Source organism: Polistes fuscatus, unplaced genomic scaffold, assembly GCF_010416935.1.
Source record: "Polistes fuscatus isolate 324 unplaced genomic scaffold, CU_Pfus_HIC Scaffold2, whole genome shotgun sequence".
NCBI classification, from domain to species: Eukaryota; Metazoa; Arthropoda; class Insecta; order Hymenoptera; family Vespidae; genus Polistes; species Polistes fuscatus.
In genome coordinates, this window is record NW_025113096.1 from 4,211,474 (window position 1) to 4,239,198 (window position 27,725).

The 27,725-nt window shown below is 32.4% G+C and overlaps 4 protein-coding genes across 13 annotated transcripts in view; 3 read left to right on the top strand and 1 right to left on the bottom strand.

Moving 5' to 3' along the window:
• LOC122516645 (teneurin-a) overlaps nucleotides 1-11,403 on the top strand; it is a 545,517-nt gene extending 534,114 nt beyond the window's left edge. For 9 of the 10 annotated variants that reach the window (XM_043634626.1, XM_043634627.1, XM_043634621.1 and 6 more), the window contains 10 exons: nucleotides 1,030-1,149; nucleotides 2,475-2,659; nucleotides 2,972-3,123; nucleotides 3,311-3,969; nucleotides 4,058-4,293; nucleotides 4,464-5,566; nucleotides 5,679-5,901; nucleotides 6,018-8,008; nucleotides 8,321-8,504; nucleotides 8,791-11,403. In XM_043634626.1, coding sequence (XP_043490561.1) covers nucleotides 1,030-1,149; nucleotides 2,475-2,659; nucleotides 2,972-3,123; nucleotides 3,311-3,969; nucleotides 4,058-4,293; nucleotides 4,464-5,566; nucleotides 5,679-5,901; nucleotides 6,018-8,008; nucleotides 8,321-8,504; nucleotides 8,791-9,752 — 5,815 coding nt within the window. In that variant the 3' untranslated portion in view covers nucleotides 9,753-11,403. The remainder of the gene's footprint in view (nucleotides 1-1,029; nucleotides 1,150-2,474; nucleotides 2,660-2,971; nucleotides 3,124-3,310; nucleotides 3,970-4,057; nucleotides 4,294-4,463; nucleotides 5,567-5,678; nucleotides 5,902-6,017; nucleotides 8,009-8,320; nucleotides 8,505-8,790) is intronic. The other variant, XM_043634623.1, reaches the window with a different exon arrangement.
• A 5,186-nt stretch (nucleotides 11,404-16,589) lies between these two features.
• Nucleotides 16,590-18,451, bottom strand: LOC122517138 (CD63 antigen-like). The gene is made up of 6 exons (XM_043635522.1): nucleotides 17,812-18,451; nucleotides 17,540-17,728; nucleotides 17,271-17,441; nucleotides 17,109-17,198; nucleotides 16,856-16,975; nucleotides 16,590-16,773 (listed from the first exon to the last, which is right to left on the bottom strand). Exons 1-6 carry the CDS (start codon nucleotides 18,016-18,018, stop codon nucleotides 16,711-16,713), a joined length of 840 nt encoding a protein of 279 aa, XP_043491457.1. The 5' UTR covers nucleotides 18,019-18,451; the 3' UTR covers nucleotides 16,590-16,710.
• A 425-nt stretch (nucleotides 18,452-18,876) lies between these two features.
• Nucleotides 18,877-21,714, top strand: LOC122516111 (arginine--tRNA ligase, cytoplasmic). Its single transcript, XM_043633681.1, has 8 exons — nucleotides 18,877-19,034; nucleotides 19,151-19,306; nucleotides 19,397-19,637; nucleotides 19,710-20,134; nucleotides 20,210-20,351; nucleotides 20,422-20,681; nucleotides 20,801-20,993; nucleotides 21,093-21,714. Exons 1-8 carry the CDS (start codon nucleotides 18,987-18,989, stop codon nucleotides 21,665-21,667), a joined length of 2,040 nt encoding a protein of 679 aa, XP_043489616.1. The 5' UTR covers nucleotides 18,877-18,986; the 3' UTR covers nucleotides 21,668-21,714.
• Nucleotides 21,715-21,815: 101 nt separating this feature from the next.
• LOC122516113 (leucine--tRNA ligase, cytoplasmic) lies at nucleotides 21,816-27,573 on the top strand. The gene is made up of 16 exons (XM_043633682.1): nucleotides 21,816-22,103; nucleotides 22,479-22,694; nucleotides 22,778-22,987; nucleotides 23,061-23,222; nucleotides 23,294-23,538; nucleotides 23,616-23,841; nucleotides 23,923-24,141; nucleotides 24,214-24,667; nucleotides 24,740-24,878; nucleotides 24,960-25,230; nucleotides 25,317-25,567; nucleotides 25,635-25,869; nucleotides 25,982-26,236; nucleotides 26,312-26,527; nucleotides 26,989-27,232; nucleotides 27,301-27,573. Exons 1-16 carry the CDS (start codon nucleotides 22,080-22,082, stop codon nucleotides 27,507-27,509), a joined length of 3,576 nt encoding a protein of 1,191 aa, XP_043489617.1. The 5' UTR covers nucleotides 21,816-22,079; the 3' UTR covers nucleotides 27,510-27,573.
• The last annotated feature ends 152 nt before the right edge of the window (nucleotides 27,574-27,725 follow it).

Consider the following 27,725-nt stretch of genomic DNA (forward strand, 5'->3'; position numbering starts at 1 on the left):
AAAAAAAAAACACTAAGAAAAATGGTCGTTCCCACTTCGCCGCCGTCGTCTCGTCGTCGACCTAATTTTTCGCGAGAGGAGAGAACGTTAACGTGCATCCCGTTTCTAGTGCAGACCCCCTCGACTCGTAACACAACCAGCCTCAAAATTCTCCAAGCACCCTTTTGCAATCACGGAACTATAGTTTTCTATTTTTTCTTTTTTTTTTCTCTCTCTCTCTCTCTGTAAAATTGATTGAAACACATGTATTGTTGTTAGTATTATTACTATTATTATTATTATCATGATTATTATTATTATTATTATTATTATTAATATTATCGCTTCTCGATCGGAATCGGCAGTGCATCATCAGACTGCATCGTGCTCCTTCGCATTCCAAAGAGAACCCCCCTTGCCCTTTCTTTTTTTTTTTCTTTTGTTTCTCTTTTTCTCTGAGCTCCCCCCCCCGCCCCCTATTTCCCCCTTTATTGCTCGCCGGTCTTCCCCCTTCTATTTTTTTGCCGTATATATATCTCTCTCTCTATCTTGTTTTGCTTGATTCGTTAAACGAACGACGGCCGCACGTACGCCGCACGAATGCCGCACGTAAAATGGGGTTGCGGATCGCATTGGCAGCGAAGTGAGAATATTGACTCGCGTCTAAACGTTCTATTTCGCGGAATCTGATTTTTACGTAACACGCGTTGAATCGATCTATTTTTATTTGCTTTTTTTCTAACCGAAAAAAGATCCAAAAATCTCTTTGCATCGGTGTTTAAGTAATTCTGATTAATCTTAACGCGTATTAAATATTAAAACGCTTGTCATCTGTGTCTTTTTTCATTGTTTTGTCTTCTAACGAATCGGATTGATTAGCATATTTTTTCCTTTATAACATTTTGCGTAAAATAATTGGGGATAACCGGGATAATTGTTCTGAAAAAAAAAGAAAAAAAAGAAAATGGAATCAGTATTCCGCGAATTTGAACGTTTAGACGAACGTGGTCCTACTTTCGAGGACCTGGATATATCTTTGATTTGTAACAGTCGTGTTGCGGTGATGAGAGGACAAGTTGTAACCGAACAAGGACTTGGAATAGTAGGCATCAGAGTCTCCGTTGACAGGGACTCACGATTTGGATTCACCTTGACTAGAGCTGATGGATGGTAAGGACATTTTTAATTATCTTCCTATTATTTTTCTTCTTATTTTTACTATGATAATTAAATATTTCTGTCTGTGTAAGATAACAGATAGATCAATATTCGTTTCAAAAGTATACGATGGTAAACGTATCCTGATTAAGTAAAAAAGAAAAAAAAAAAAAGAAATATATATAATCGTAAATAGAGGAGAGATAAAATTAATTCGTTCCTCGAATTAGTCTAGTTTTTTTTTTCTTTTTTTTTTTCTACATTTTCTAATTTACTTTTCTTTCTAATTTAAAAGTATCATTAACCTCTCGGTTTATTGCGACCAAAAATCAGGTCGCAAACGTTACATTTAAAAAGCCTGATTTCCCCTCTCTGTCTCTCTCTCTCTCTCTCTCTCTTCATCTCGCTTTTTAAGTCTTTTTACATCAAATTTTTTACCGGAAACGGTCAAATCTGTTCACTAATTAACGTAGTATATATATATACATATACACATCAAAGGTATACTTAATATTAGCATTTACATATGACGGACGCAACATGTATGGCGAGGGTTTTGAACGTCCTTCGTAATAGGATCAGCCTTGCATTGTAATGAAGGGAGGGAGACATGGAACACCTATATCAGACAGGTATATAGTAATCCTAGTGAGGATAATCCTGAAATACGGAGCTGGAGGAGTTGGGATGGTAGACCACATCAAAGCCTCTGCTAATGATGTCGAAGCTTGCTAATTACTCCGTGCAAATCTATCTGATTAGCCCGACCTCCGTTTCCCTCCCCCTCCCCACTCCTCCTCCTCCTCCAACCTCCGATTACTCTCTGCATTTTCCTGTAATGTATCAAATTGTGGATAGGAAACATTACCAAACCGGTGTCCAACAAACTCATTGACATAATATCTTAATATTTTAACACTATATTGAAATAGTGACAATCTTACTTGACACGTGATCTCTCTCTCTCTCTCTCTCTCTCTCTCTCTCTTTGTTACATTTCGTTTCGATAAACATTACAATTCTATCGGATAAATAATATTATTATTATATAGAATCTCTCGTATCAATAATCAAATCGAAATATTAACGAACGGAATGATTAAGGGTTGTAAAAGTATTGTGTATTATTATTGGTAATAAAACAAATAAATCGAATCGATTGTAAAGCGGGGCTGATCCTTTCTACCGCACAATTCCATTCGCAAATTCAAATTTTAATAACTTTGTTAAATATTTATGAACGATTGTATAACATAGATTCTATTGAGATCGATCGTCAAACCATAATATACGTTATAGTCGTTCGGATTGAAAAGGTATTTGCATATTTCGATCAGGTTCGACGTTTTGGTTAATGGCGGAGGAGCCGTGACATTGCAATTTCAACGTAGCCCATTCAAACCTCTTACGAGAACTGTGTTCGTGCCCTGGAATCAGATAGTTGCTTTACCACCCGTCGTGATGACCCTTAGCAACGAAGGAGAACCGTATAAATCTAATCAGCCACCTAGTCCAGCAGTTGGTAAATATCTAACTATACATTGCGACAATGCAATTAGGTTCTTCTTTTTGTTTCATTTCTATCGTGGAATTTATTTGTCCTTTGTTAATTTTAATTATTATTATTATTATTATTTTTTTTATTATTATTATCGTCTCCAATCAATTTTTATCGCGGTAAGAATTTTTAAAAGATAACCCCAATAAATATGATAATGTTAAATCATTAACTTATTTCTTCGTTGTACACACACACACACATGTGCTGTCTTTGTTCCGTCCTTAAGTGTTCTACGTTTTAGTTTCTTTTCATTTATGGCTTACAATATAATAGGCTTCCCAGGGATTTCCATGGGGCTCTTTAGCGAGCACGGACCATGCTTGGAACACGATCACGAGACTCTGCGTCCAATCATCGTTAGCACATGGATGCCAGAAAAAGTGGGTGGTTTGCCAGGGAAAAGTCTGGTATTCGCTGAGAGCCAAGTAAGCCTTATTTAATATAATGTAATTAGTTCACTTCAAGTAATGTCCTCGTTAAGTAAAACCAATTATTATTATTATTATTATTATTATTATTATTGTGATTATCATTATTAAAAAAACAACATAGTAGATATGTGTGTTGGTTCTTTTTGTTAATTAATGAACCAATCTTCAATTTTTACGACAGATCGTTCAAGAAAGTATCGCAATACCTGGATCTAATCTTCATTTGATGTATCAAAGTAGTCAAGCTGCTGGATACCTTTCCACCGTTAGAATGCAATTGACTGGACCATTTATTCCAAAATCATTAACGCACGTACACGTGCACGTTGAGATCGAGGGTTCGCTTCATACAAAAACGTACGAGGCCGACCCCAATTTGACTCACATTTTCGCTTGGAACAAGAGAAATGTCTATAAACAAAAAGTATATGGAGTTGCGCAAGCAAGAATTTCAATCGGTTATCAACATTCTACTTGCCTCTCCGTCATATGGGAAACTCAAACTGCAATTTTGCAAGGATTTGATGTAGACATTTCCGATATCGGTGGTTGGGGACTTGACATCCATCATCATTACAACTTCCACGAAGGAATCCTTCAAAAAGGAGATGGATCAACGTTACACTTCAAACAATATCCGCGTACTGTCAAAGTGGTAATGGGTACTGGTCTTCAAAGAAGTTTGGTCTGTAACAATTGCGATGGTTTGGCAAAAGATGCTAGACTTTTGACACCGGTAGCTCTTACCAGTGGCCCAGATGGTAGCATCTACGTCGGTGACTTTAATCTCGTTCGTAGAATTACACCCGAAGGAAACGTTTATACCGTATTAATTTTGAGGTAATTTAATAACGTTAAAATATCTAACACATATAATTTCCAATACATTGTATATATATATATATAATATCTTAACGATTTTACATAGTGCAACTCAAGTAGCCTATCAGTACTATCTATGTGTCTCCCCTGCCGACGGACATCTATATATCAGTGACCCTGAAAAACATCAGATATTAAAAGCACTTTCGTTGGAACAAGTTAACGATCCTAGTATCAACGTAGAAGCAGTTGTTGGTAGCGGTGAAAGATGTATTCCAGGTGACGAGGGTCATTGCGGTGACGAGGGTCCAGCTAAACGAGCCAAATTGGCTCACCCTAAAGGTAAACAATGATAATTACTGATTATTTAGAGTATTAATCGATATGATATTATTGGGAAAATGATTGTGTCATGTTTGTTATTTATGTTATATACAGCATAAATCATTTCTGTAGGTTCTATCGTTATGGGTTTACATTATCCTATTAGATTGTAATTGCTTATTAAACAGGTATCGCCATTGCTGCCGATAAAACCATGTATATAGCCGATGGCACAAACATACGTGCTGTCGATCCACATGGTATTATACACACACTGGTTGGACATCATGGTCATCACAATCATTGGTCACCAGCACCGTGCGTAGGTGCTATACCTGCGCATCAAGCTCAACTCCAATGGCCGACAGGATTGACGCTAAGTCCTCTTGACGGATCACTGCATTTCATCGACGACAGGCTTGTACTGAAACTAACCAGCGATCTAAAAGTACGCGTAGTTGCTGGTACACCTCTTCATTGTACCAGCAATGCCAATAACAATGTCAATACCAGCGAACTCACCAAATTAAATTCAACCTTAGCAACGAATCTAAAGAAATCGGATGACGTTTTGGGTTCAGTTTTAGCCGTTGGTTTTAGCCCAACCGGTGAACTTTACATAGCTGACAGCGACTCTCATCGAGTTAATTCTATTAGGATAGTAGATTCATCCGGGAAAATGTCTCATTTTGCTGGACAACAACAGGAACGATTACGTGGTCAATGCGAATGTAATAATACGACACCCAGTACGAAAGATTTGGACTCGTGTACCTGTACAGATGATACCAGTAGTACGGAGACACTTTTGTCATCTAATGCAAAGTTCAGTGCCATATCAGCCTTAGCTGTGTCTCCCGATGGTGTCGTTCACGTTGCCGATCAAGGAAGCTTACATATTCTTGCTTTACAACCATATCTTCCAAATCATGACGAAAGCGGCGAGTTCCTTATTCCTTTTCCTCCGTCTAACGAAGTTTATGTGTTCAATCGTTACGGTCAACACATATCTACGAAGGATCTAACATCCGGAAAAACTCGGTATTCGTTCCTATACAGTAAAAATACTAGTTTTGGCAAATTATCAACTGTCACTGACAGTGCAGGAAACAAAATACAATTTCTACGGGATTACAGTAGCGTGGTTAGTACAATTGAAAATACTCAAGATCATAAATCTGAATTGAAAATTTCTGCCGTTGGTTTTCTTGAAAAATTATCCGAAAGAGGCAGAGCAGAAATTGCATTAGGATATGATGGTTCTACTGGTCTACTAACGAGTCGCTCAGGGGTAATTACATATATATATATATATTTATAGTGTTTTTTTTATTCCACAAAGTATAACAATACATTTTCTTTTTTCGAGTTGAACAAACCTAATTAAAACTTTTCTCTTATAGGGAGACGAAACTTATATTTACAATTACGACAGTTTGGGAAGAGTTACAGATGTCATTTTACCAACTGGAGAAAAATTGAAATTATCTTCTGATCTTTCTAACGACGAAGGTCTTTCTGTACAAGTATCAGCTCCTCTTCAAGCATTGTCAAAGGGGGACAAACAAAGATTTGTTGAATTTGAAATGAAGAATGAGAGATCTAAAATGCTTACTATCACCGACGGTAAATCATTTGAACATTATAAATCATGTATAATTATATTAATTTTGTCTATTTTTTGTTTTCATTTTTTCTAATTGCTATTATGTTATATGGTATCAATGAAATGATTGTTGCAGGTACGAAAATTATGAAAGCAACTGCATTTACGAACAGCAGTTTGGCATTGTGTCTTCCTAGTGGTGGAAGAGTATTAAGCGCGGCAACAACAAAAAATCCTCTACTCGAAGTTTCCCTACCAGTAGAAGCAGAGATGTTACCGATGTGGAGTTATCAAGTGATGTCTCTCGGTGAACTAACAAATACAATGACCACCACTTATAATCTTGTCGGGGACGTAAGCCACTTCCAACAGACACTTAACAGAGAAATTTGGGTAAACGATACTAGAGTAATAGCTGTTGAATTTGAACAAGCATTTAGACGGGAAACTTTCTACGACAAAACGAGAACACCGCTATTAACGGTGACCTTTGATCCTGCCGGATTACCATTACTTTGGCAACCGCACGAACAAGGACACAACCTTAGTATCACTTACGATAGATTTAATCGTATAGAAAGTTGGAAGTGGGGTGCTTCGGACGAATCTTATGGTTACGATCGGCACGGTCAATTGGCAGAAGTTACCAATAGTCAAGATGGTACCAAACGATACACCTATAACGACTTCAACATGCTTTCCAAAATCACTTTGCCAAGCGACAGACATTTTTCTTTGGAGTACGACGATGACGGTGGTTTAAGGCACATTATTCTTCCATCTGGAACGAAACATTCTTTCTCTTGTCAAGCCTCTTTAGGTTTTCTTCGTGTAACATATACACCACCAGGAAGTACAAGAGCGTATCTTCAACATTACAGTCATGACGGTAATCTTCTACAAACTGTATTTCCTGGGGATGGTGCACGTATCGTCTACAGGTATCATACGTCCGGACAATTGGCCGAAGTTGTTCACGGTGATGGCAAAAGTGAGATAAGATACACCGAAAGTGGTTTACCATCTGAAGTCATACATTCCGAAAGAGACGTTGAATATAGATGGGATTATCAATACAGTGCTGGTCTCCTTGTCGAAGAACGCATAGATTTCGGGGCTAAAACTGGACTGAGCAATGCCAAATTTACTTTCGACTATGATTCCAATTTCAGATTGATCGCTGTACAAGGTAGAATAGGTGGTCAAACTTTACCATCTCATACCATGGCTTACAATTCTAGAACCGGCTTGTTGGAACAAATAGGACAATTTAAAATAACGAAACCGCAAATAAACGAGACCACGGTGTTCGATGGGACAGCACTTTTTTCACGAATCACCGACGACAGATTCCACGAAACTCAAGTGACCGTAACTATTCACAGTTTGGAAGTGTTCAGAATGGAATTTACTCATGATTCTCGTGGACGTATTAATCAGACGAGAACTTATACTCGTAACGTTGCCGTTAACACGTACACCAACGTCAAAAATTATACGTGGGATTGCGATGGACAATTGACCGGTGTAGAAGCACAAGAACCATGGGGTTTCAAATACGATGGAAATGGAAATATGTTATCGCTCAGATATCGTGGTAATACTATACCCATGGAATACAATACCATGGATAGAATCATTAAATTCGGCGAAGGTCTATACAAATATGACAATCGAGGTCTTGTCGTACAAAATGCCAGAGAAGAAAGATTCAATTATAATGCTAAGGGTTTATTAGTTCGTGCTACTAAACGTGGTCGATTCGACGTTCGCTATTATTACGACCATCTTGATCGTTTGGCAACGAGAAAGGATAATTATGGAAACGTTACGCAATTCTTTTATAATAATCAAAAACGTCCACACGAAGTTAGCCAGATATACAGTCCGCGTGATGGAAAATTAATGTCATTGGTTTACGACGACAGAGGCCATCTTATTTATGCACAAGTTTATCGACATAAATATTACATCGCTACTGATCAATGTGGCACGCCTATAATGATTTTCAATCAGTATGGCGAAGGTATAAGAGAGATCATGAGATCCCCATACGGACACATTGTATACGATTCCAATCCTTATTTATACTTACCCGTTGACTTTTGTGGCGGTTTGTTGGATCAGGTTAGAATTATATTTATACAAATATAAATTTGCGATTTTATTTTTTTATATTAAGTGCATATATATGTGGGATGCGAGCGCTTCCAAGCCAAACTTAAATAGGCATTCGTGAGAAGATTGGACGGTGGGCCCTGGATAGCTTAATGATTAAAGAGCAGTCGCCCAGAAAGCGGAAGATCCGGGTTCGAGTCCCGGTCCAGTCAGTCCAACGGCCCAATTTTTTTCACGAATCCTACATATATATATATATATACACATTTGTTTTGTATAAATTAAATAGAAAATATTGATATGATAATACGTTTTTGATAGGTAACGTCATTGGTTCACATGCCAAATGGAAAGGTTTATGATCCTCTGATAGGTCAATGGATGTCTCCACTTTGGGAAAATGTCGTAGACAGGATAGACACGCCAACGCATTTACATCTTTACAGATTTAACGGAAACGATCCGATCGATATCAGGCATACAGATAGACCAAATCAACCCACAGGTAAATAAAATATAAAATCAATCTTATAGTAATATAAGATCGTTACGAACAATTTCTTTTCTTTTTTCTTAATAAATTGTGGATGTACTTGTTATCTTATTGAGTTTTAAGTATGTGCGATAAAATAAAATAAAATAAAATAATAAAAATTAGTGGAAAGGGGTGGGGAGGTGGTAAAACTTATTAAAAAGAAAAAAAAAGAAAAAATTTGTTGAGATAACTCGACAAAGTACTCGAACGTATAAATAATATAATATCTCGTTTGATCATCATCTTGTTTGTTTAGATCACATATCATGGTTCACACATCTGGGATACGATCTAAAGAGTTTAGCACCCCAATTATTCCCCGACGAGCTTCCCGGTAGTTTGGTGCCACCTGCTCTCGGTCCAGGTACCTCGATATTTGGCAAGAAGAAAAGAACGAGAAATCTCGGTGTCCAATCTGGCTTTTTAGCTCACATTGCTCAAAGACATTCCGGTGATGCAACGAGCCTTTCGGCACCACCCAGGTCAGCACTTAAAAAGGACACCAACGAATTGTTCCCGAGTCGTTTGGGTGCTGCATCAGATCCACCGTTCGGTAAAGGAATCCTCGTCTCGAGAACAGCTGACGGACAGGCCGTAGTTTCGAGTGTTCCAACGGCCAACGCAATTTACGGGGACGTATTTACGTCAGTATTCAATCGTTCGTATTTCTTATCGTTCACGTTCGTCGTTCACAGTGCCCAACAGGACGCATTTTATTTCGTCAAAGAAGAAACCTGGCGTGCCAGCGAGGATCGCGGCCAATTGAAACGTTTAGGCGGACAAGTAAATACGACCTTTCACGAGAACGAAAATGGCAGTGGCAGCAGTTCCCTGATAGACGTCAAAATACACGGCACCAGTTACGTCGTCAATTTGCGATACGGTACCACCGCAGAAAAGGAAAAACAACGATTACTTCATCACGCTAAAGCTACCGCAATTCGCAAAGCTTGGCACAGAGAACGCGAAGCTTTAAAAGCTAACACACCGACAACGAACGAATGGATGGTAGCTGAACAGGACGAGATATTGAAAGTTGGTGCTGCCACCAATTACGAGGGCGAATACATACACGATGCCCAAATTTATCCGGAATTGGCCGAGGATCCTTACAACATTAGATTTGTCAAAAAAACCGTCGACACTTCTAGCAAGAAACGACGCAGAAGGAGAGGTGCGCCGTCCTGCAAGCTTTGGTGGTTGGACAAATTTTGCTAGATCGCGTTTATGATTCGACATTAAGAAAATTCAATGGCTATGGCTCTCCTTTCACTGCCCTTCTTTTTAAATGGGTTTATTATATTGTCCAATAAGATCGATCGCTAATATACGAGTCTCTCTCTCTCCCTCTCTCTCTCTCTCTTTCTTTCTCTCACTCTCTCTCTCTTACTTTTTGTTTCTCTTTTGTCAAACAAAAACGTTCACACGACTTATCGAAACTAAGGCAAAGTGAGAAAATAATAAAAGAGAGAGAGAGAGAGAGAGAGAGAGAGAGAGAGAGTGAGAGAGAGTGAGAATGAGAGAGAATGAGAGAGAAAGATAAATTAAGAATGAAGAAAATAAATTATAAAAAGAGAGTTACTAAATAAACTGAGAAAATTACTGTGACATATTAATTATTCGCAATTTTCTCTTATTATACACACTTCGTATAAAGAATGAAAGGGAACGAGAGAAAGAGAAGAAAGAAAAAAGAATGAAGAAGAAGAAGAAGAAAAAGAAGGAGAAGAAGATGATGATGATGAAAAAAAAAAAATAACGTACTGAACACTATCAAAAAAGTTTTATACCAAAGTCTATTTGTGTATTTCAAAGATGCCAAAAACACTAACGTTATATGATCTACCGCGATAGGGTGTAGTGTGTAAGCATTAAAACAAAAAAATAAACAAAAAAAAAATAAAAAGAGAAAAAGAGAGAGAGAGAAAGAGAAAAAATAAATAACTAAAGCACATATATGCGTGGCGTGGATTACGAATTAATAATAATCTTTTGCCCGCTGATAAGAATACGCGACCGACCCGTGATTTGGCAGACGCGCGAAAGCCTTATAATTAATCGGTGCAAGAGCTTTCCATGAAGATGAAGATGAAAATGTTTAAGATGAAGATGAATATGAAGATGAAGATGAATATGAAGATGAAGAATCTCTTTTTTTTTTTTCTAATTGAGATTCGTGACATTTGTACATCCGGTGTGTATGGAAATTTACTGGACATTAATATTACGAGAATGAAATATGAAAAAGAGATTAAATGTAAGAGAAAGAGAAAGAAAGATAATATATACGATGAGAAAAGAATGATTTTAATTCGGATATATAGGGTATCTCAAAAAAGGACGAAACAAGTAAGTCAGTATATTAACAAACAAACAAACAAACAAACAAACAAAAATGAACGTGGGCGCAGTGTGTAAAACGTAATAAAGAAAAAAAAAGAAAGAAAATAATGTACGTGTAATGGAGAAACGTAAAAGGGGACACGAACACCATAGTTTTCTTCAAATTAGTGAAAACCCATGCGTGTGTGGTGGTGTGCGTGGGTGTGTGCGTGTGTTTGTGTGTGTACGAGTGTACGTGTGCGCGCGTATGTATGTATAAATTAATAATTAATCGTGTTAGAGAGTCGACGCGGAAATGGAAGCGGAAGAAGATATATTAAAGAGAGAAAAAAGAAAAACAATAAACAACGGGGGAAAACGAGAAAGAAATCATATGCGGAAGTAAAAAAAAGAAATAAGAAAAAAAAAAATAAAATGCAAGAGGGCGGGCCATTCGTCGTTGAGGCGAGTCGAGTGAGAGAAACTAGTCAATATATAGCTTTACATTGACGTATAAATTTTTTCATTAGAGTAAGAACGAAAGAGAGAAAGAGAGAGAAAGAAAGAGAGAGCAAGCTTGTTATAACGAATATGCATGTGTGAAAGAGAGAGAGAGAAAGAAAGAAAGAAAGAAAAAAAGAAAGAAAAAATGCGATCCTTGCCGTACAATGTGAAAACTGTGTGTACCCACCCATACTACTTGCCCATTCGTATGCGAGCAATACTTCGTCGTTGTCATCGTACTTAGATAGAAGAAGAAGAAGATGAAAGAGTAGAAAGGGGAATTTAAAGGAAAGTGAATTTAAAGGGGGAAGCAAAAAAAAAAATGAAAATAAAATAAAAAAAAAAACGATAAAACGTGGATTGCAAGTGGATGCTAACCGTATGTGCACACATATCTCAACAATGAATGGCCTCGGAAAATTCGTAATGAGGAGAAACTCGCGCGTTATTATCATCTTTTTTAACATGACACTGTATAGTTTTATCTTTCCTTTCTTTTCTTTTTTTCTTTTTCTATTCTTTTTTTTTCTTCTTTCCTTTTTGCTTTTATTTATTATCATTATTTTATCTAATTTTTTTTGTTCTTTCGGGTGTAATAATTTACGTGGGAACACAAAAGTCGTTCCATGGTTGGGAAGAAGAAAAAGAAGAAGAGGAAGAAGAAGGAATCGCGACGTGTACGATTGATCGACGAATAAGCTCGAGTTCTACTTTGAAGCCTTAAAATGTATCGGCAAGAAGAGAGAGAAAGAGAGAGAGAGAGAGAGACGAACGAATTTGTATTATAAAGTGGTGCTTTCTTCTACGATGCGAAATATTAAAAGAGAAAAGAAAATAAAAATAAATAAAAAGAGAAAAGGAGAATTTGGTGCAGTGTGTTGAACGATAAGAAAAAAAGAGAGAAAAAGAGAGAGTATGATTGAGAGAGAGAGAGAGAGAGAGAGAGAATATTAGAGTGAATGAAAAACATTGTATTATTATTAGGCTTAAACATATTTTTAAAACTGAATGTGTTGTATCCTAGCACTTTAGCGTCCAACTTCCGTGAAAACGAAACCTAGAAAAAAGGAACAAAATAAAATAAAATAAAATAAAATATAATATAATATAATATAATATAATAATATAAAAAAAAAGAGAAGAAAAGAGAGAAAAAAAAAGAAAGAAGAAATAAAATTCTCATACTACTGCCATTTAGCAGGATTTAACGAACTATAACGCGACGATCGATGATAGAAAAACGTGTAAATCCGGGATTCATCTACTACGGGCGGTTTACGCTATTTGTTTGTTAATCTCGTTCGCACAATATATATAATATATATACATGTATATGTATATGTATATGTATAAATATATATTTTAGGCGGGGTAAAGAAGGAAACTTCGGGCGGGCGCGCAAACGAGCGAACCGATGACACACGCGCACTCTCTCTCTGTTTAAGTGAAATATTTAATTAAAAGATAATTAAAAAAAAAACGTTAATAATAATGAGAGAGAACGAAAAAAGAAAGAAGATGTAGTAGCAGCAGCAGGAGAACAAACTGAAGAAGAAGAAGTAGAAGAAGAAGAAGAAGAAAAACAAGAAGAAGAAGAAATAACTCATTATCGGTGAAAAAAATGAACAAGATGAAAAAAAAAAAAAAGAAAAAATGAAAAGAGGAAAGGGCAAAAAGGGAAAAAGAAAAAAACGAACAAAAAAAAAAAATTATAAAAAATACGTATACAATATTGCATATTTGTGCTTGCTGGATATGAATAACACGAACGTCAAACTATGTTTCTTCATTGAGTAATAAGTGTGTATCTAAATTTAATGCGACCATCAACTTTCCCACCACCTCATCACAACCCCTTCCCGATTATTCGTTCCCCCTTCCTCCACCCCTTTTACCGTTTTAATCCCATCCATTCGTACCGATCGTTTTCCTTGTGTCGGACGTATGTAAATGATTGAAAAATACGTTCGAAAATACCGCGTATAATTACTAAAATAATTAGTTAGCATCACCGAATTGGCCCTTGCTATTCCCCTTACCCCACCCACCTACCAAAAATCCCCCCACCCTGTCACTCTCTCTCTCTCTCTCTCTCTCTCTCTCTCGATTTATCTCCCTTTCGTCCTCTTAGTATAATCCTCCCCCCCCACCCACCCACCAAGGAACAATTTTACGATAATTAATCAGAAACGAATTTGTCCAATTTCACAGGGAGGGAGTGGGGAGGGGGTGAATTTCTCTTAATCCGCGTTTATTCGGAAAAACTTTTGCGAAGGGCATCCACCAATCCCTCGTCTAGTTCGTCATTGGGTATAGAAATAATGGCACAACGACGTTAATTGTCTGAAATTACATGAAGAAATGATTAATTATCTATGATTAATTGAATGTATAAATAAAACGAGGAAAAAAATATACAATAAATAAATATATATATATATATAAATATAAATATACATAGGGAGGCTTTTTAACGTATTTTTGAAGTCGAACGAGCGTTTGAACGTACGCAGGGAACGAAACAAAAAGAAAAAAAAAAAGAAATTAAAATCCTCCAATCAGATTCGTTACAAATGATCGATCTTATCTCGCGTTTCCTTGTATATTTTATATTTCTTTTATTTTTTTTTGTTTTTTTCATTTCTCATTTCTTATCTCGAAGAAAAAGGAATTAGATAAAAAATTTTAGAGAGAGAGAGAGAGAATGAAAGAGAGAGAAAAAAATTTAATAACGCGAAGAATAATAATTAACGAAATCGATCTCTAGTCGTCTTTTTTACATTTTTAGATCGTCGAATTGCATGGTCGTTAGAATATTCGCGAACGTTTATAACTATCATAAATTTGCCCTAACACAAACCAGTCTCTTATCGCGAAACTATTTGACTATTTTAAATAGTAATATCTAACGTCTAATTATTTATACGAGCGCGAAATTTTACATTAGGTTCTCTCATCTATTTAAGGAGAGAGCGAGAGAGAGAGAGAGAGAGAGAGAGAAAGGGAGAGAGGGAAAGAGAAAGAGAGAAAGTGAAGATTAGAAAGAGAACGCAAAAAAAAAAGAAAAAATAAGATGAAGAGAACACGATTCGCGTTACTTCGACGTAAAATATTATCTCTTTGATAAGACAAAAAGGAAAAAGAAGAAAGAAGAAGAAGAAGAAGAGGAAGAAAAGATATAAAAAAATAAAAAAAAATTACAAAAAAAAATATATATATATAGGGAAAAAAAGAAAAAACGAAGAAAATTCAGTCTTTAACTTCCGTGAAGTTTCATTTTGTTTCGCAGATTTAGTTCGTCACTACACCCTCCCCCTCCCCAACCCTCCCCACCACCAATCCCCCACTCCCCCACCCACCGATTGTCGATCGATCGGACAAACGATAATTCCACGTAATTATTTAAGTAAATATCAGGTAGATTGCGGAAAAATTAATAATTAATAATAATAATAATAATTAATAATAATAATATTAATAATAATATTAATAATAATAATAATAATAATAATATGTATATATATATATATATATGTATATGTATATGTCTATGTATATGTATATGTATATATGTATATATATATATATATATATATATATTTATATATATATATATGTGTATGAAATATAAATATGTACGAAAGAGAGAGAGAAAGAGAGAGAAAGAGAGAGAGAGAGAGAGGAAGAGAATGACACGGTTAGATTATAAGTTGGTCCATGCGGTATAAAATATTAAAATATACTCGATTGACACGAAGTGGCGTCTCAATGGATCGTGTGGTCAAGATAAATATAAAATTAGGATAAACAAATTGATACAAGAGGAATAATGGTAAGATGGAAATTGAACGAAAGGAAAAGAGAGAGAGAGAGAGAGAGAGAGAGAGAGTTAATGAATGAGAGTGAGAAAGAGAGAAAGAGATATATATATATATATAATAAATATATATAAATATATTAAGAAAAAAAGCGAAAAGAAAGCACAAGTCAGCCACGCTGCAGCTACTACGACCACTACCCTAGGTAGATTAAACGCTACTTTGCTGCTGATCTAATTGTTTACTGTCACGTGTTGCTGTAAACCTAAACTAACGATACGATATATATTTTATTTATATAATCTAATCGACTGTATTTATTGTAAATAGTCACGATGTTTGCTATGATATAATATATCTGTAATTGGATGGAATCTGCCTGAAAACTGCGCCCAGCCCTCTGTCCTTCATTAAAAAACTGAATAATAAGAATTAAATTAAAATGGAAGGGAATAATCGATAATGATAATGGATATTGAGAGAAGATAAATAAATACATGATAATGATAAATGATAATGATAAATGATAATGATAAAACAGACGACGCCGTACCTCGCGCATGGAACACTCGGCGATAAATGAGAATAATGAAATAAATAATTAAATAAATGAATGATATTTAATATAATAATAATAATAAACGGTAAGCCCTCTCTCTGTTTGTGAGTTTCGCGATGATTTAAAAATTAAAGGCCGTTTTGTGTTGTATTTACGCGTTTTTTAATTTCGAAGGAAAGGTTCTAATTAAGAAATGCATAGTCAAAGCGAGAAAGATGTCAATATTTCGTATCGTAATTATCGAATGAACGATGATTTTCGCGGAACTATCTACCGCCGTGTGCTCCATTTTCTTAATCAGACTGCCTACCTCTTTTTTTTTTTCTTCCCTAAAAACTTATCCTAAACGTAAAAAGAAAGAAAAAAGAAAAGAAAAGAAAAGAAAAATAAATAAATAATAAAAGAGAGAAATAACTAAAATAACAAATTCTCGTCCCTTTATCGTAAGAGGGCAAGAACGAATGATGGATATGCATATACATATATATATATATATTTATACATATATACATGTATCCATAAATACGTATGTATATGTGTTTATATATATATATATATATAAATAATTTTTATAAATGTATTTTTTCTTCTCTATTCCCGATCCAAAAATCGCCCAGATATTTCCCCTTCAATATAAATGACAAATTATCGCGGTAGAACAAAGAACACGGAAAAAAAGTATAAAAGGAACAAAAAAAATTCGTAACTCAAAATATATATATATATATATACTGCCCAGAGGCAGGAAGGAATGTCATGACCCTACCAGCATGTCCAATAACTTACACACACAATATTACTATCTCTTAAGTACAATATATTAAGTGTTTTCAGAAAATATATGATCTATATATGATAATAAAAAGGGGAAAAAAAACGTTTCATCGCCGACTTGTCATTCACTTCTTATCACAGATTCTCGTATTCACTTTATTCAGGTTATATGTGATATGTAAGTAAAAACGACTCGTTACTAGTTCAATGGGTACATCTTGAATCTCTTTCGTACAGCAAGAGCAAAGAACAAATTCGCGAACTAAAAAAGAGAAGATTTTTTTCTAAAGAAAAGGCATCAAAATTACAATTATTATTCTTATCTTAAATAACGTATTACGTACTAGAGCTAATGACACGAAAAGGGCCGACATAGAAACCGTATGAATCGACGATTTGAGGAAATCAACGGCGCCATTTAAACAACCAGACTCGTACACTACTTCGGCGGACATATTTAAACACTAAAAAAGTTATCGACATTTTTCTTTTTTCTATTAATTTAAACAAAATTTAACGACACGTCACACATTCGACGTTATATTCGTTAATATTAATAATATTAATATAAATATATATTTGTTGGATAAATCATACCTTGTCGACGGTAGTCGAACAACAACTCTGTGGTATAAGCATACCATGCTTTATCCAATCTTCGTAAGATCGAATACCGCAACATTTTAACTGATTAGATCAATTATTTGTTCATTATTATTATTATTTATTTCAATATTGAAATAATGTCGGACTACTTACGTATCTGTGCGTATTATCCCAAGCTTCTGTAACCCAATCCAAATAACGATAATTTTCGATCGAGTTAGACATATCCTCGTGAATACTTCTCGTAAGTTTATCGAATAAAGAGAAACTCAAAACAGAGCAGATGAAGATTGAAAAAAGAAATAGTGCGTGGAATATTATGTACTGCAAAATACAGGGATTACATTTATCTATGAATATTTCTTTATAAGATTGAATTGATTTAATTGATTTTTATCATTTCATTTAGTTCATCGAAATCAACTTACGATCATCAAAAAATTGGATTTTCTCTTGAAAAAACCAGATATACCGATAACTGCTAAAATAGATGCGAATATTCCTATCATGAGTAACGTCGTTATGTATATACGTTGTCCAATTAATCTTGACATCATTTTACTATCGGCAAGCATCCAAATTGAAATGATCACAGCACTTAAACCAGCAAGCTTCAAACAAGAGAAATTCATGTTAATATTTTTAATTATATTTCCTTTTCTCTTTAGAGGACTATTATTATATCGAAACTTACGAAGGTAACACTATTTAGACTCAAAAAAGAAAACTTAACACACTTTTTCGGAAGTCTTTTATAGAACAATTTTGAAAAGGATAATGTTAATTGTTGAGGAGTAACTTTTCCTGTTGATGAAGATTCCTCGGTTTCTGTGATCTCTTCTTCCTCGGCAGTATCAGTCTCGGTATCATTGTCATTTATAATGTCTTGATGTCTCATCATAACCAAAAATCGACATTTGTTAAGCCATTAATTTTTAAATATTTGATAAATTCAAATAACCTCGATCATCGTTACCATATATTTGTATATTCAGAGTATCTCAGCTGAAGGAACCCATCTAATGCAGAAATCTACTATTACCGACGGTCGATATTATTAAAGTAGAAACTGCCATTAACAACAGTTGATATTTTAAAAACAGGAACTTACTATTACCGACGGTCGATATTTTTAATGTATGAACTTCAATTATCGATTGTTGATATTTTAAAAGTAGAAAAACTACCGTTACCGACGATAGATAAGGTAAAGGTGGATCACTACGCAAACTTATCACTAGGCAAACGTTATTGCCCTCTATGCCGCCATATTTAAAAACTCATATTGATTTATAAAAATAAATTATTATATCGACGCTATATAAAAACGAAATCTTACAAAATTATTTATACTTTGTAACATAAAATTTAAAAAATATTTAATAGTTTTAACTTCAAATAAAATCATTTGTATTTATTAATATTTCTGTCCGATTTTGATAAACCTATACGAGAATAAACAATTTGTATTAACTGTGCATGCAATAAAAATAATTCCATAACCTGCACATACAGTTTGACATAATTAATATAAATAAAAATGTTGCTTTAATTAAATAGAATTATAAATATAAATAAATAAATACTTGACATTTGTAACAATATATTATACCGCATAAATTATAATAATTTACACAGTTTATTAATTTTTTACTTTTGAATTTTATTGTTTAGAGTAGTAAAATTGTGTACAAAATTTGAACAAATTTAAATATTATTCTATCGTTTTTATTTAATTTTCAATCGAGTATATAAATTTAAAAATGAATGAAAGAATCTTCGATTTTGAATACGTCATAGCTACGTATTCCAAGTTATCCACGTGGTATAGTCGATTTATAAATTATTAAGATCTAAATTAATAATATAATGTCGATCTCTGATATAGATGCTTTTAATAGAAGAGCAACCGAAGCGGTAATTTTTTTCATTAATTTATTTGTCAAATATAAAATTTGATTTGTCTGGAATAATCTGGAAAAGATTTGAGGTTAACTTTATTTTATCATACACACATCTTACTTCTTTTCTAGGAACAACAAATAGAAATTTTAAAAAAAGAAATCGAACATTTGCGTGAAAGTATAACAAATGAGAATGTTGAAAAATGCGATAGTTCGAAAGAAGATTATGCGAGTTTGCAGCAAGAAAATCTTAAATTAAAATATAGAATTAACATACTTAAAAGGGTATATTTATATTTTATATTATTTTATAAATTTTTTTTTATTTTTTTTATATTATAATTATTTAATGAATTTTTCTTTATATATTTTTAGGCTGTTGAAGCAAGAAAATCTAAATCACAAACTGAAGTAATGTCTGGTACAACTGACACATCTGTTAGTAATGTTATTAGTATATCTGAAACATTATTTAATTTATTTCAAGATGCTATTGCTGCCGCTTATCCTAATTTAGTAGATCCACCAATAACTGTTGGAGTAGTGAACAATGCTAAATTTGGAGATTATGAATTTAGTAGTTCTATGCAGATTTTTAAATTATTAAATACTAGTGGTAAGTATTTCAGAAATCAATAGAAATATTTTTAAATATTATTGTATTATTTCAAATTTCTAAACATTGCAGATATTAAAACAAATCCAAGAGCCGTTGCTGGTAATATTTTAGCAAAAGTAGAGCCATCTCCGCTTATTAAAAAATTAGAAATTGCTGGTCCAGGTTATATAAACGTATTTTTAAAACGTGAATTTGGACAACAAGTGTTGAAGACATTTCTAAAAGCAGGATCAGTATTTCCTCCATATGTGGATAAGAAAAGAGTACTTGTAGATTTTTCAAGTCCTAATATTGCTAAAGAAATGCATGTTGGTCATTTGAGATCTACAATTATCGGTGACAGTATTTGTAGATTATTAGAGTATCTTGGTCATGATGTTTTAAGAATAAATCACGTTGGTGATTGGGGAACACAGTTTGGTATGTTGATAGCACATCTACAAGACACATTTCCAGATTATTTAACTGTATCTCCACCAATTGCGGACCTCCAGGTATTTCATTTTTGTATGATTAATTTATTACTTTCTTTATAATAATATTTATTATTCCTATTTGTATTATTTTAGAATTTCTACAAAGAATCAAAAAAAAGGTTTGATTCGGACGAAGAATTTAAAAAACGTGCATACAATTGTGTTGTTAAACTGCAGTCCTTTGATCCTGCAATAATCAAAGCTTGGCAATTAATTTGCGATGTATCTAGAAAAGGTAACAATTAAATTATATAATAAAGTATAAATTTGATAATGATTATTACACATAATTGTATTTATCGTAGAATTTGCAAATTTGTATGATCGACTTGATATTAAGATCATAGAAAGGGGAGAATCATTTTATCAAAAGAAAATGGAAGAATTAGTGAAAGAATTGGAAGCACAAAATTTCTTAGAGGAAGACGAAGGTCGTAAAATATTATGGGGAGAAGATCGTAGCGGTATACCTTTCACAATTATAAAATCAGATGGTGGTTTCACTTATGATACATCAGACATGGCTTGTATCAAACAACGCATTCACGATGAAAAAGCTAATTGGGTATATTTAAGATTATAATCAATACCACACAATAATCAACTTTAATTTAAATTGAATTATAACTAGTATATCCTTTGCATACAGTATAAAAACATATAAATTATATATTATTTTTTCAGTTAATATACGTAACAGATTCAGGCCAATCTGTACATTTTCAAACATTATTTAAATGTGCGAAGAGAGTAGGTATTCTTCCATCAAATGTTAGAGTAGATCATGTTGGATTTGGTGTAGTTCTTGGGGAGGACAAAAAGAAATTTAAAACACGATCCGGAGATACCATTAAATTATCAGAATTATTAGATGAAGGTAATTTATAATGACGTCCTATTATATGAATTTAATAATCTGCTTTCAAAGATTTCTTATAAATATGTTTAAATATAACCATTTACTTTTTTCTAAAAGGTGTAAGCAGATCGCTACAAAAACTTAAAGAAAAGGGACGTGACAAGGAACTTACAGAAGATGAACTTAAAGCAGCTCAAGAATCAATTGCTTATAGTTGTATTAAATATGCTGATTTATCTCATAATAGAAATCACGAATATGTATTTTCATTTGACAAAATGTTAGATGACAAGGGAAATACTGCAGTATATTTACTTTATGCGCTAACTAGAATTCGTTCAATTGCTAGAAATGCTAATATTACTCGAGAACAGTTAAAGAAAGCTGCAGAAGAGGTTCCGATATCTCTAGAACACGAAAAGGAATGGAAATTGGCTAAAGTTCTGCTAAAGTTTCCTGATATATTAATTAAAATAACTAAAGACTTACATTTGCATCAACTCTGCGAATATTGCTATGAAATTTCATGCGCGTTCAGCGAATTTTATGATAATTGTTACTGCCTTGAAAAGAATCAAGCTGGTGAAATAATTAAAGTTAATATGGGACGTTTATTATTAACAGAAGTTACCGCTATTATGATGGAACAATGCTTTTCTATACTCGGTATTAAACCGCTTGAACGTATGTAATAAATAATAATATTTAAAAATAATAAAGAAAAACGTATTTGTATTTTTTGTAAAATGCATAAGATCATTTTTTATGCTAATTTATGATAATAAAATAATAAGTATTGCTTTATTTTATCTATAGTTTTTTCCCTATCACTATTTTAGAAAAAAAAGATTTAAATAATTAATTGACTTCGAATGTTATATTATATGAATTAATTTTATCGTTAACCTAACATTAAACTAAAGTTTTAATGATTTTGAAAGTACATGATGAAATATAATATGACACTAATGCAAATTAATGTATGACGAAAGTGATTGGTTGTTGCTGATTATAACAGTTGCATACACGTGCCAGATGCAAGTCAGCTGAGTAATCGAATATTTAATTAATAATATAAATATTATTTTAAGATTTACTATCAAAATGGTAGTCACGCCTACTGTTAAGGTATTATATTAATTTAATCTTTTGCATATACGCTTATAATATAGATAAGAATACGAATTAACCTCAATGCCGGCAAAGCTAACAGATGTAACACATTTATACATATAATTAAATTATAATTTATGTAGTTTTTTATTATAATATATAAATATATATATTTTCTAAATTGAATCATATATATTCGAAATAAAAATTGCCAAGTAGAATAAAATTAAAAAAACATGATTGACAGTAAAGTCTACTTTGAAAATTAATTGTTAATTCGCATTACTTTTAAATTATCTTTAATCTATATTATTATATGTATCTAAGAGAAAAATCGATAATTCATTTATAATTTCTATAAAATATTTTTATGTTTATAATTTTCTATAGCAAATGGCAGAAAGGAAAGGTACCTTTAAAGTTGAATATCTTCAAAAAATTGAAAGAGAAGTACAAGAAAAATGGTATAATGCAAAAGTTTATGAAGAAGATGCACCGTTAGAACCTAAAAGTACACCAAATGATAAATTTTTGGCAACATTTCCATTTCCTTATATGAATGGACGACTTCATTTAGGACATGTATTTTCTTTATCAAAATGTGAAGTAAGATCTTGTTAATAATAATTGTATAATTTAAAAAATATCCTTATATATATACTACAATATAATATTTTCATATCTTTTAGTTCGCAGTACGTTATAACCGTTTGTTAGGAAAAAAAGTTTTATTTCCTTTCGGTTTCCATTGCACCGGTATGCCAATTAAAGCTTGTGCCGATAAATTAAAAAGAGAAATAGAACTATACGGCTTACCACCACAATTTCCTGAAGAAAATATTGTAATTGAAGAAAAAGTAGATGACATAATAATAAAGGATAAAAGTAAAGGAAAAAAAGTAAGAAATTTCTATCAACTATGCAACATATATAAATTAAGAATAATATTAAATCCCTTTATAATGTTTTTAGAGTAAAGCAGTCGCCAAGGCTGGAACTGCTAAATACCAATGGCAAATTATGCAAACTCTTGGAATAGATGACGAAGAAATTCAAAAATTTGCAGATACTGCATATTGGCTTGATTATTTCCCACCTCGTGCCGTAGAAGATTTAAAATCAATTGGATTACATGTATGTTAAAAAATAATATTCCTAATATAGAAGATATGTTTTAACTGTAATTACCATTATTAAATTTGTAGGTTGATTGGCGTCGCATGTTTATTACAACTGATGCTAATCCCTTTTTCGACTCATTTGTAAAGTGGCAATTTGAACACCTGAAACATAGAAATAAAGTTAAATATGGAAAAAGATATACAATTTATTCTCCAAAAGATGGCCAACCGTGTATGGATCACGATAGATCTTCTGGTGAAGGTGTTGGACCACAAGAATATACATTAATCAAATTAAAAATACAAGAGCCTTATCCTAAATCTCTCGAGTAAATAACGTTTGCATTATAATTTGTTCTTCTTAATAATAAACCAAAACTTATTGTGTTAACATTTTACATTGCAGATCACTTTCTGGAAAACCAGTTTTCCTCGTCGCAGCAACTTTGAGACCTGAAACTATGTACGGTCAAACTAATTGCTGGGCACATCCAGATATAAATTACATTGCGTTTAGTTTAAAGAATGGTGAAGTATTCATATCGACTGAAAGAGCAGCTCGAAATATGGCTTATCAAGGCTTTTTCGAGGTAGAAGGGAAAATAGAAGTTCTTTTAAAACTAACTGGACAAGTAAGTTATATAAATATATCACTTTAAAAATATATTGTAATATATTGGTTATTTATATTAATATTATCTATATATTAATAGGATATCTTAGGAGTAGGAGTAGAAGCTCCTCTTACATCTCATAAAATAGTTTACACATTACCCATGTTAACAATTAAAGAAGATAAAGGAACAGGAATAGTAACTTCAGTGCCTAGCGATTCTCCGGATGATTATGCTGCTTTAGTAGATTTAAAGAAGAAACAACTACTTAGAGAAAAATATGGAATCAAGGATGAAATGGTGCTGCCTTATGAACCTGTAAGTTGAACATTCCTAGTTAATCTAAATAAGGATAAAAAATAAATATTTACATTTCTAATTCCACTATAGATACCTATCCTTGAAATCCCAGAATTTGGAAACTTAGCTGCAGTGACACTGTATGATAAATTGAAAATACAGTCTCAAAATGATAAAGTTAAGTTGATGGAAGCCAAGGAAATGGTATATCTTAAAGGATTTTATGACGGTATATTGTTAGTTGGTGAACATAAGGGAAAAAAGGTTCAGGATATTAAAAAACAGATTCAACAAGCATTAGTCCGTGATGGTTCTGCTGTTATTTATTATGAACCTGAAAAAACAATTATTTCAAGATCGAATGACGAATGCGTAGTTGCTTTGTGCGATCAATGGTATTTAGATTATGGCGAAGAAAATTGGAAGAAGGAAACAATGAAAGCCTTGAACAATCTAAATGCTTTTCATGACGAAGTTAGAAAAAATTTTATAGCTTGTCTTGATTGGCTTCATGAATATGCATGTTCTAGGACTTATGGTCTTGGTAAATAAAATTGGAATTCATAATTATATATTATTATTAAGATAAATCTTAATTTTATATTTCAAATTTTAGGAACAAAATTACCATGGGACGAAAATTGGTTGATTGAATCTCTTTCCGATTCAACTATTTATATGGCGTATTATACAATAGCTCATTTAATCCAAGGAGAAACATTCAAGGGAGACAAGCCAAATGTTCTAGGGATAAAGTGTGTATAACATTTTAGTTTATATTTATTTATATCGACATTAAATTATATACTTTGTTTTACATGAATAATTATATTCAGGGCTAGTGAAATGACGTCAGAAGTCTGGGATTATATTTTTTTCAATGATGCAAAATTACCTAAAACAAGTATTAAAAAAGAAGCATTGGATCGAATGCGAAGAGAATTTCGTTACTGGTATCCAGTCGATCTAAGAGTTTCAGGAAAAGATTTAATACAAAATCATCTTACGTTCTTTCTTTATAATCACACTGCAATATGGCCTAAGCAACCAGAATTATGGCCTCAAGGAATACGAGCAAATGGTCATTTACTATTAAATTCATCTAAGGTATATATATATATTGTTTTAATTAAACTAAATTTATTTTTCTTGAATATATAAATCAACAGTAATTAAATGATTATATTTTTTAGATGTCAAAATCCGAAGGGAATTTTTTAACACTTGCAGAAGCTGTTGAAAAATATTCAGCAGATGGGATGAGATTATGTTTAGCTGATTCTGGAGATTCAGTGGAAGATGCTAATTTTGTAGAGAGTACTGCTGATGCAGGAATTCTCAGATTATACACATTCATTGAATGGGTCAAGGAAGTAATGAACATGCCAAAAAATCAATACAGACATGATCAACCAAATACATTCAATGATAGAGTCTTTGAAAGGTATATCTTAATTGTCGATTAATATGTTCTTATAGATATAATATAACATAGCTGTGTTTTTTAATAGTGAAATGAATCTAAAAATACAAGAAACTAATGAGAATTATTCAAAAATGCTTTATAAAGATGCATTGAGAACTGGCTTTTTTGAACTACAAGCTGCTAGAGATAAGTACTTACAATTAAGTATATTAGATGGTATTAACTGGAATCTTATTATTAAGTACATAGAATTGCAAATTATTATGTTATCTCCAATATGTCCTCATGTATCGGAATATGTATGGACTATTATTGGTAAAGTAAGTATTATCCAAATTATATGCGTATGTATATAAATATAGATTATATATATATCTCTTTATATTTTATTTTATTTAAATATAAACGAAAAAATATTATGTTCTATATTAGAAAGATAGCATACTACACAGTCGATGGCCAGTAGCTGGTACTGTCGATTTAGTACTCATCAAATCTTCACAGTATTTAATGGATGCTGCCCATTCATTTAGAATTCTTTTAAAGAATTATCTAACGCCAAAGAAAGTTTCGAAAAGTGCAAATGCTGTACTTCCAGAGAAACCTAATAAAGGAATTATTTGGGTTGCCAAAACTTATCCTCCTTGGCAAAGTATTGTACTCAAAACTATGAAGGAAATGTACATAGTAAGTAATTAAAATTTAATTATTCATTATATTTATTTATAAAAAACTTTATTAACTTATTTAATATTTTCATAGAAAAATGGAAACAAACTGCCAGAAAATAAAGCAATCGCTACAGAATTGGGAAGCATAGCTGAGTTGAAAAAGTATATGAAAAGAGTAATGCCATTTGTGCAAGTTTCGAGGGAAAAATTAGACTCTATTGGTATAAGCGCTTTCAATTTAACATTTGATTTCAATGAGTATGATATTCTTGAACAAAATAAGAAGTATCTTCAAAATACTTTAGAGGTAATTTTTTTTAATTATATATTTCTTAGCGTTATTTTGTGAAATTCGTTAATTCGTGAAATGATTATATAAATTTTGAAATAATTATACTGACCTGTTTAAATATAAAAAAAAGACAATTACATACTTCAACTAAGTAATATTTGAATTTACAAGTACTTAAGGAACGAAATTGAAATTTGTTTCGTAGATTAGATACGATAGAGCACCGCGATTAAAAGAAAAGTAGTACAGGATAAGATAATTAAAAATAGAATAAGAACAGATAATTATGAGCATTATTGTAGAAAGAAAAGCAAACATTAAAGATAGATTAAATTTCAATCTCGTACTTTAACTATGAGTTTTAACGATTTAATTTGATTATACAATTTAACGCTGACATATATATTAATAATTTTATAATTTTTATATATTATTTTTATCCATTGCATTTATGTGGTTCATTTTATTTATTTTAGTTACATGAAATTATTATAAAGTATACCGACGAAGCTCCTGAAAAAACAAAAGAAGAATGCTGTCCTGGTTTTCCTTATATAAATTTTTCTTTAAAACCTTCAGTTCAGATGTGTCTTATAAATCCACAGAAATACATTGGTGCATTTAGTATGCATTTAAAAATTTATGAAAACGACACAGTTTCTACTTTAATAGAACGTATTGTACACGAGAATAAATTAAGATCTGTAAAATTAATCGAAGGTATGTAATATTAATCAAAATTATAAAGAGAAATAATGTATTTATTTTATTAATAACTTTTTTTTCAGTTCAATTATATCGTTATAATGATCCAATCATGGGCCCACGTTTGAAACCAAATCTTGACAATATTTTAGCAGGAAAAACATTGCTTCCAGATGACGCTTTATTTATAATTAATGCAGAAAAAGAATCTGTAGAAGTTAAAATTAAAGATAAAATATACCCTCTTGGAAATGAATTAGTATATATTGACAAATGTGCGGACGATAAATAAATGAACCGATCATTAAATAAAAGAAAGGTTCTATTAAATAACTGAGGAAGAAAAATATGATACAGAAGAATAACAGTATTGAATAAAAATGTTTTGAATAATTATAAAATTCATTTTTAATTCTTCTTTCATTTTAAATTAATAACAAATATTTATGTATTTGTATAATAATATATTGTTTAAATATATTCTTTGGTATATTAAAATATAAATGTT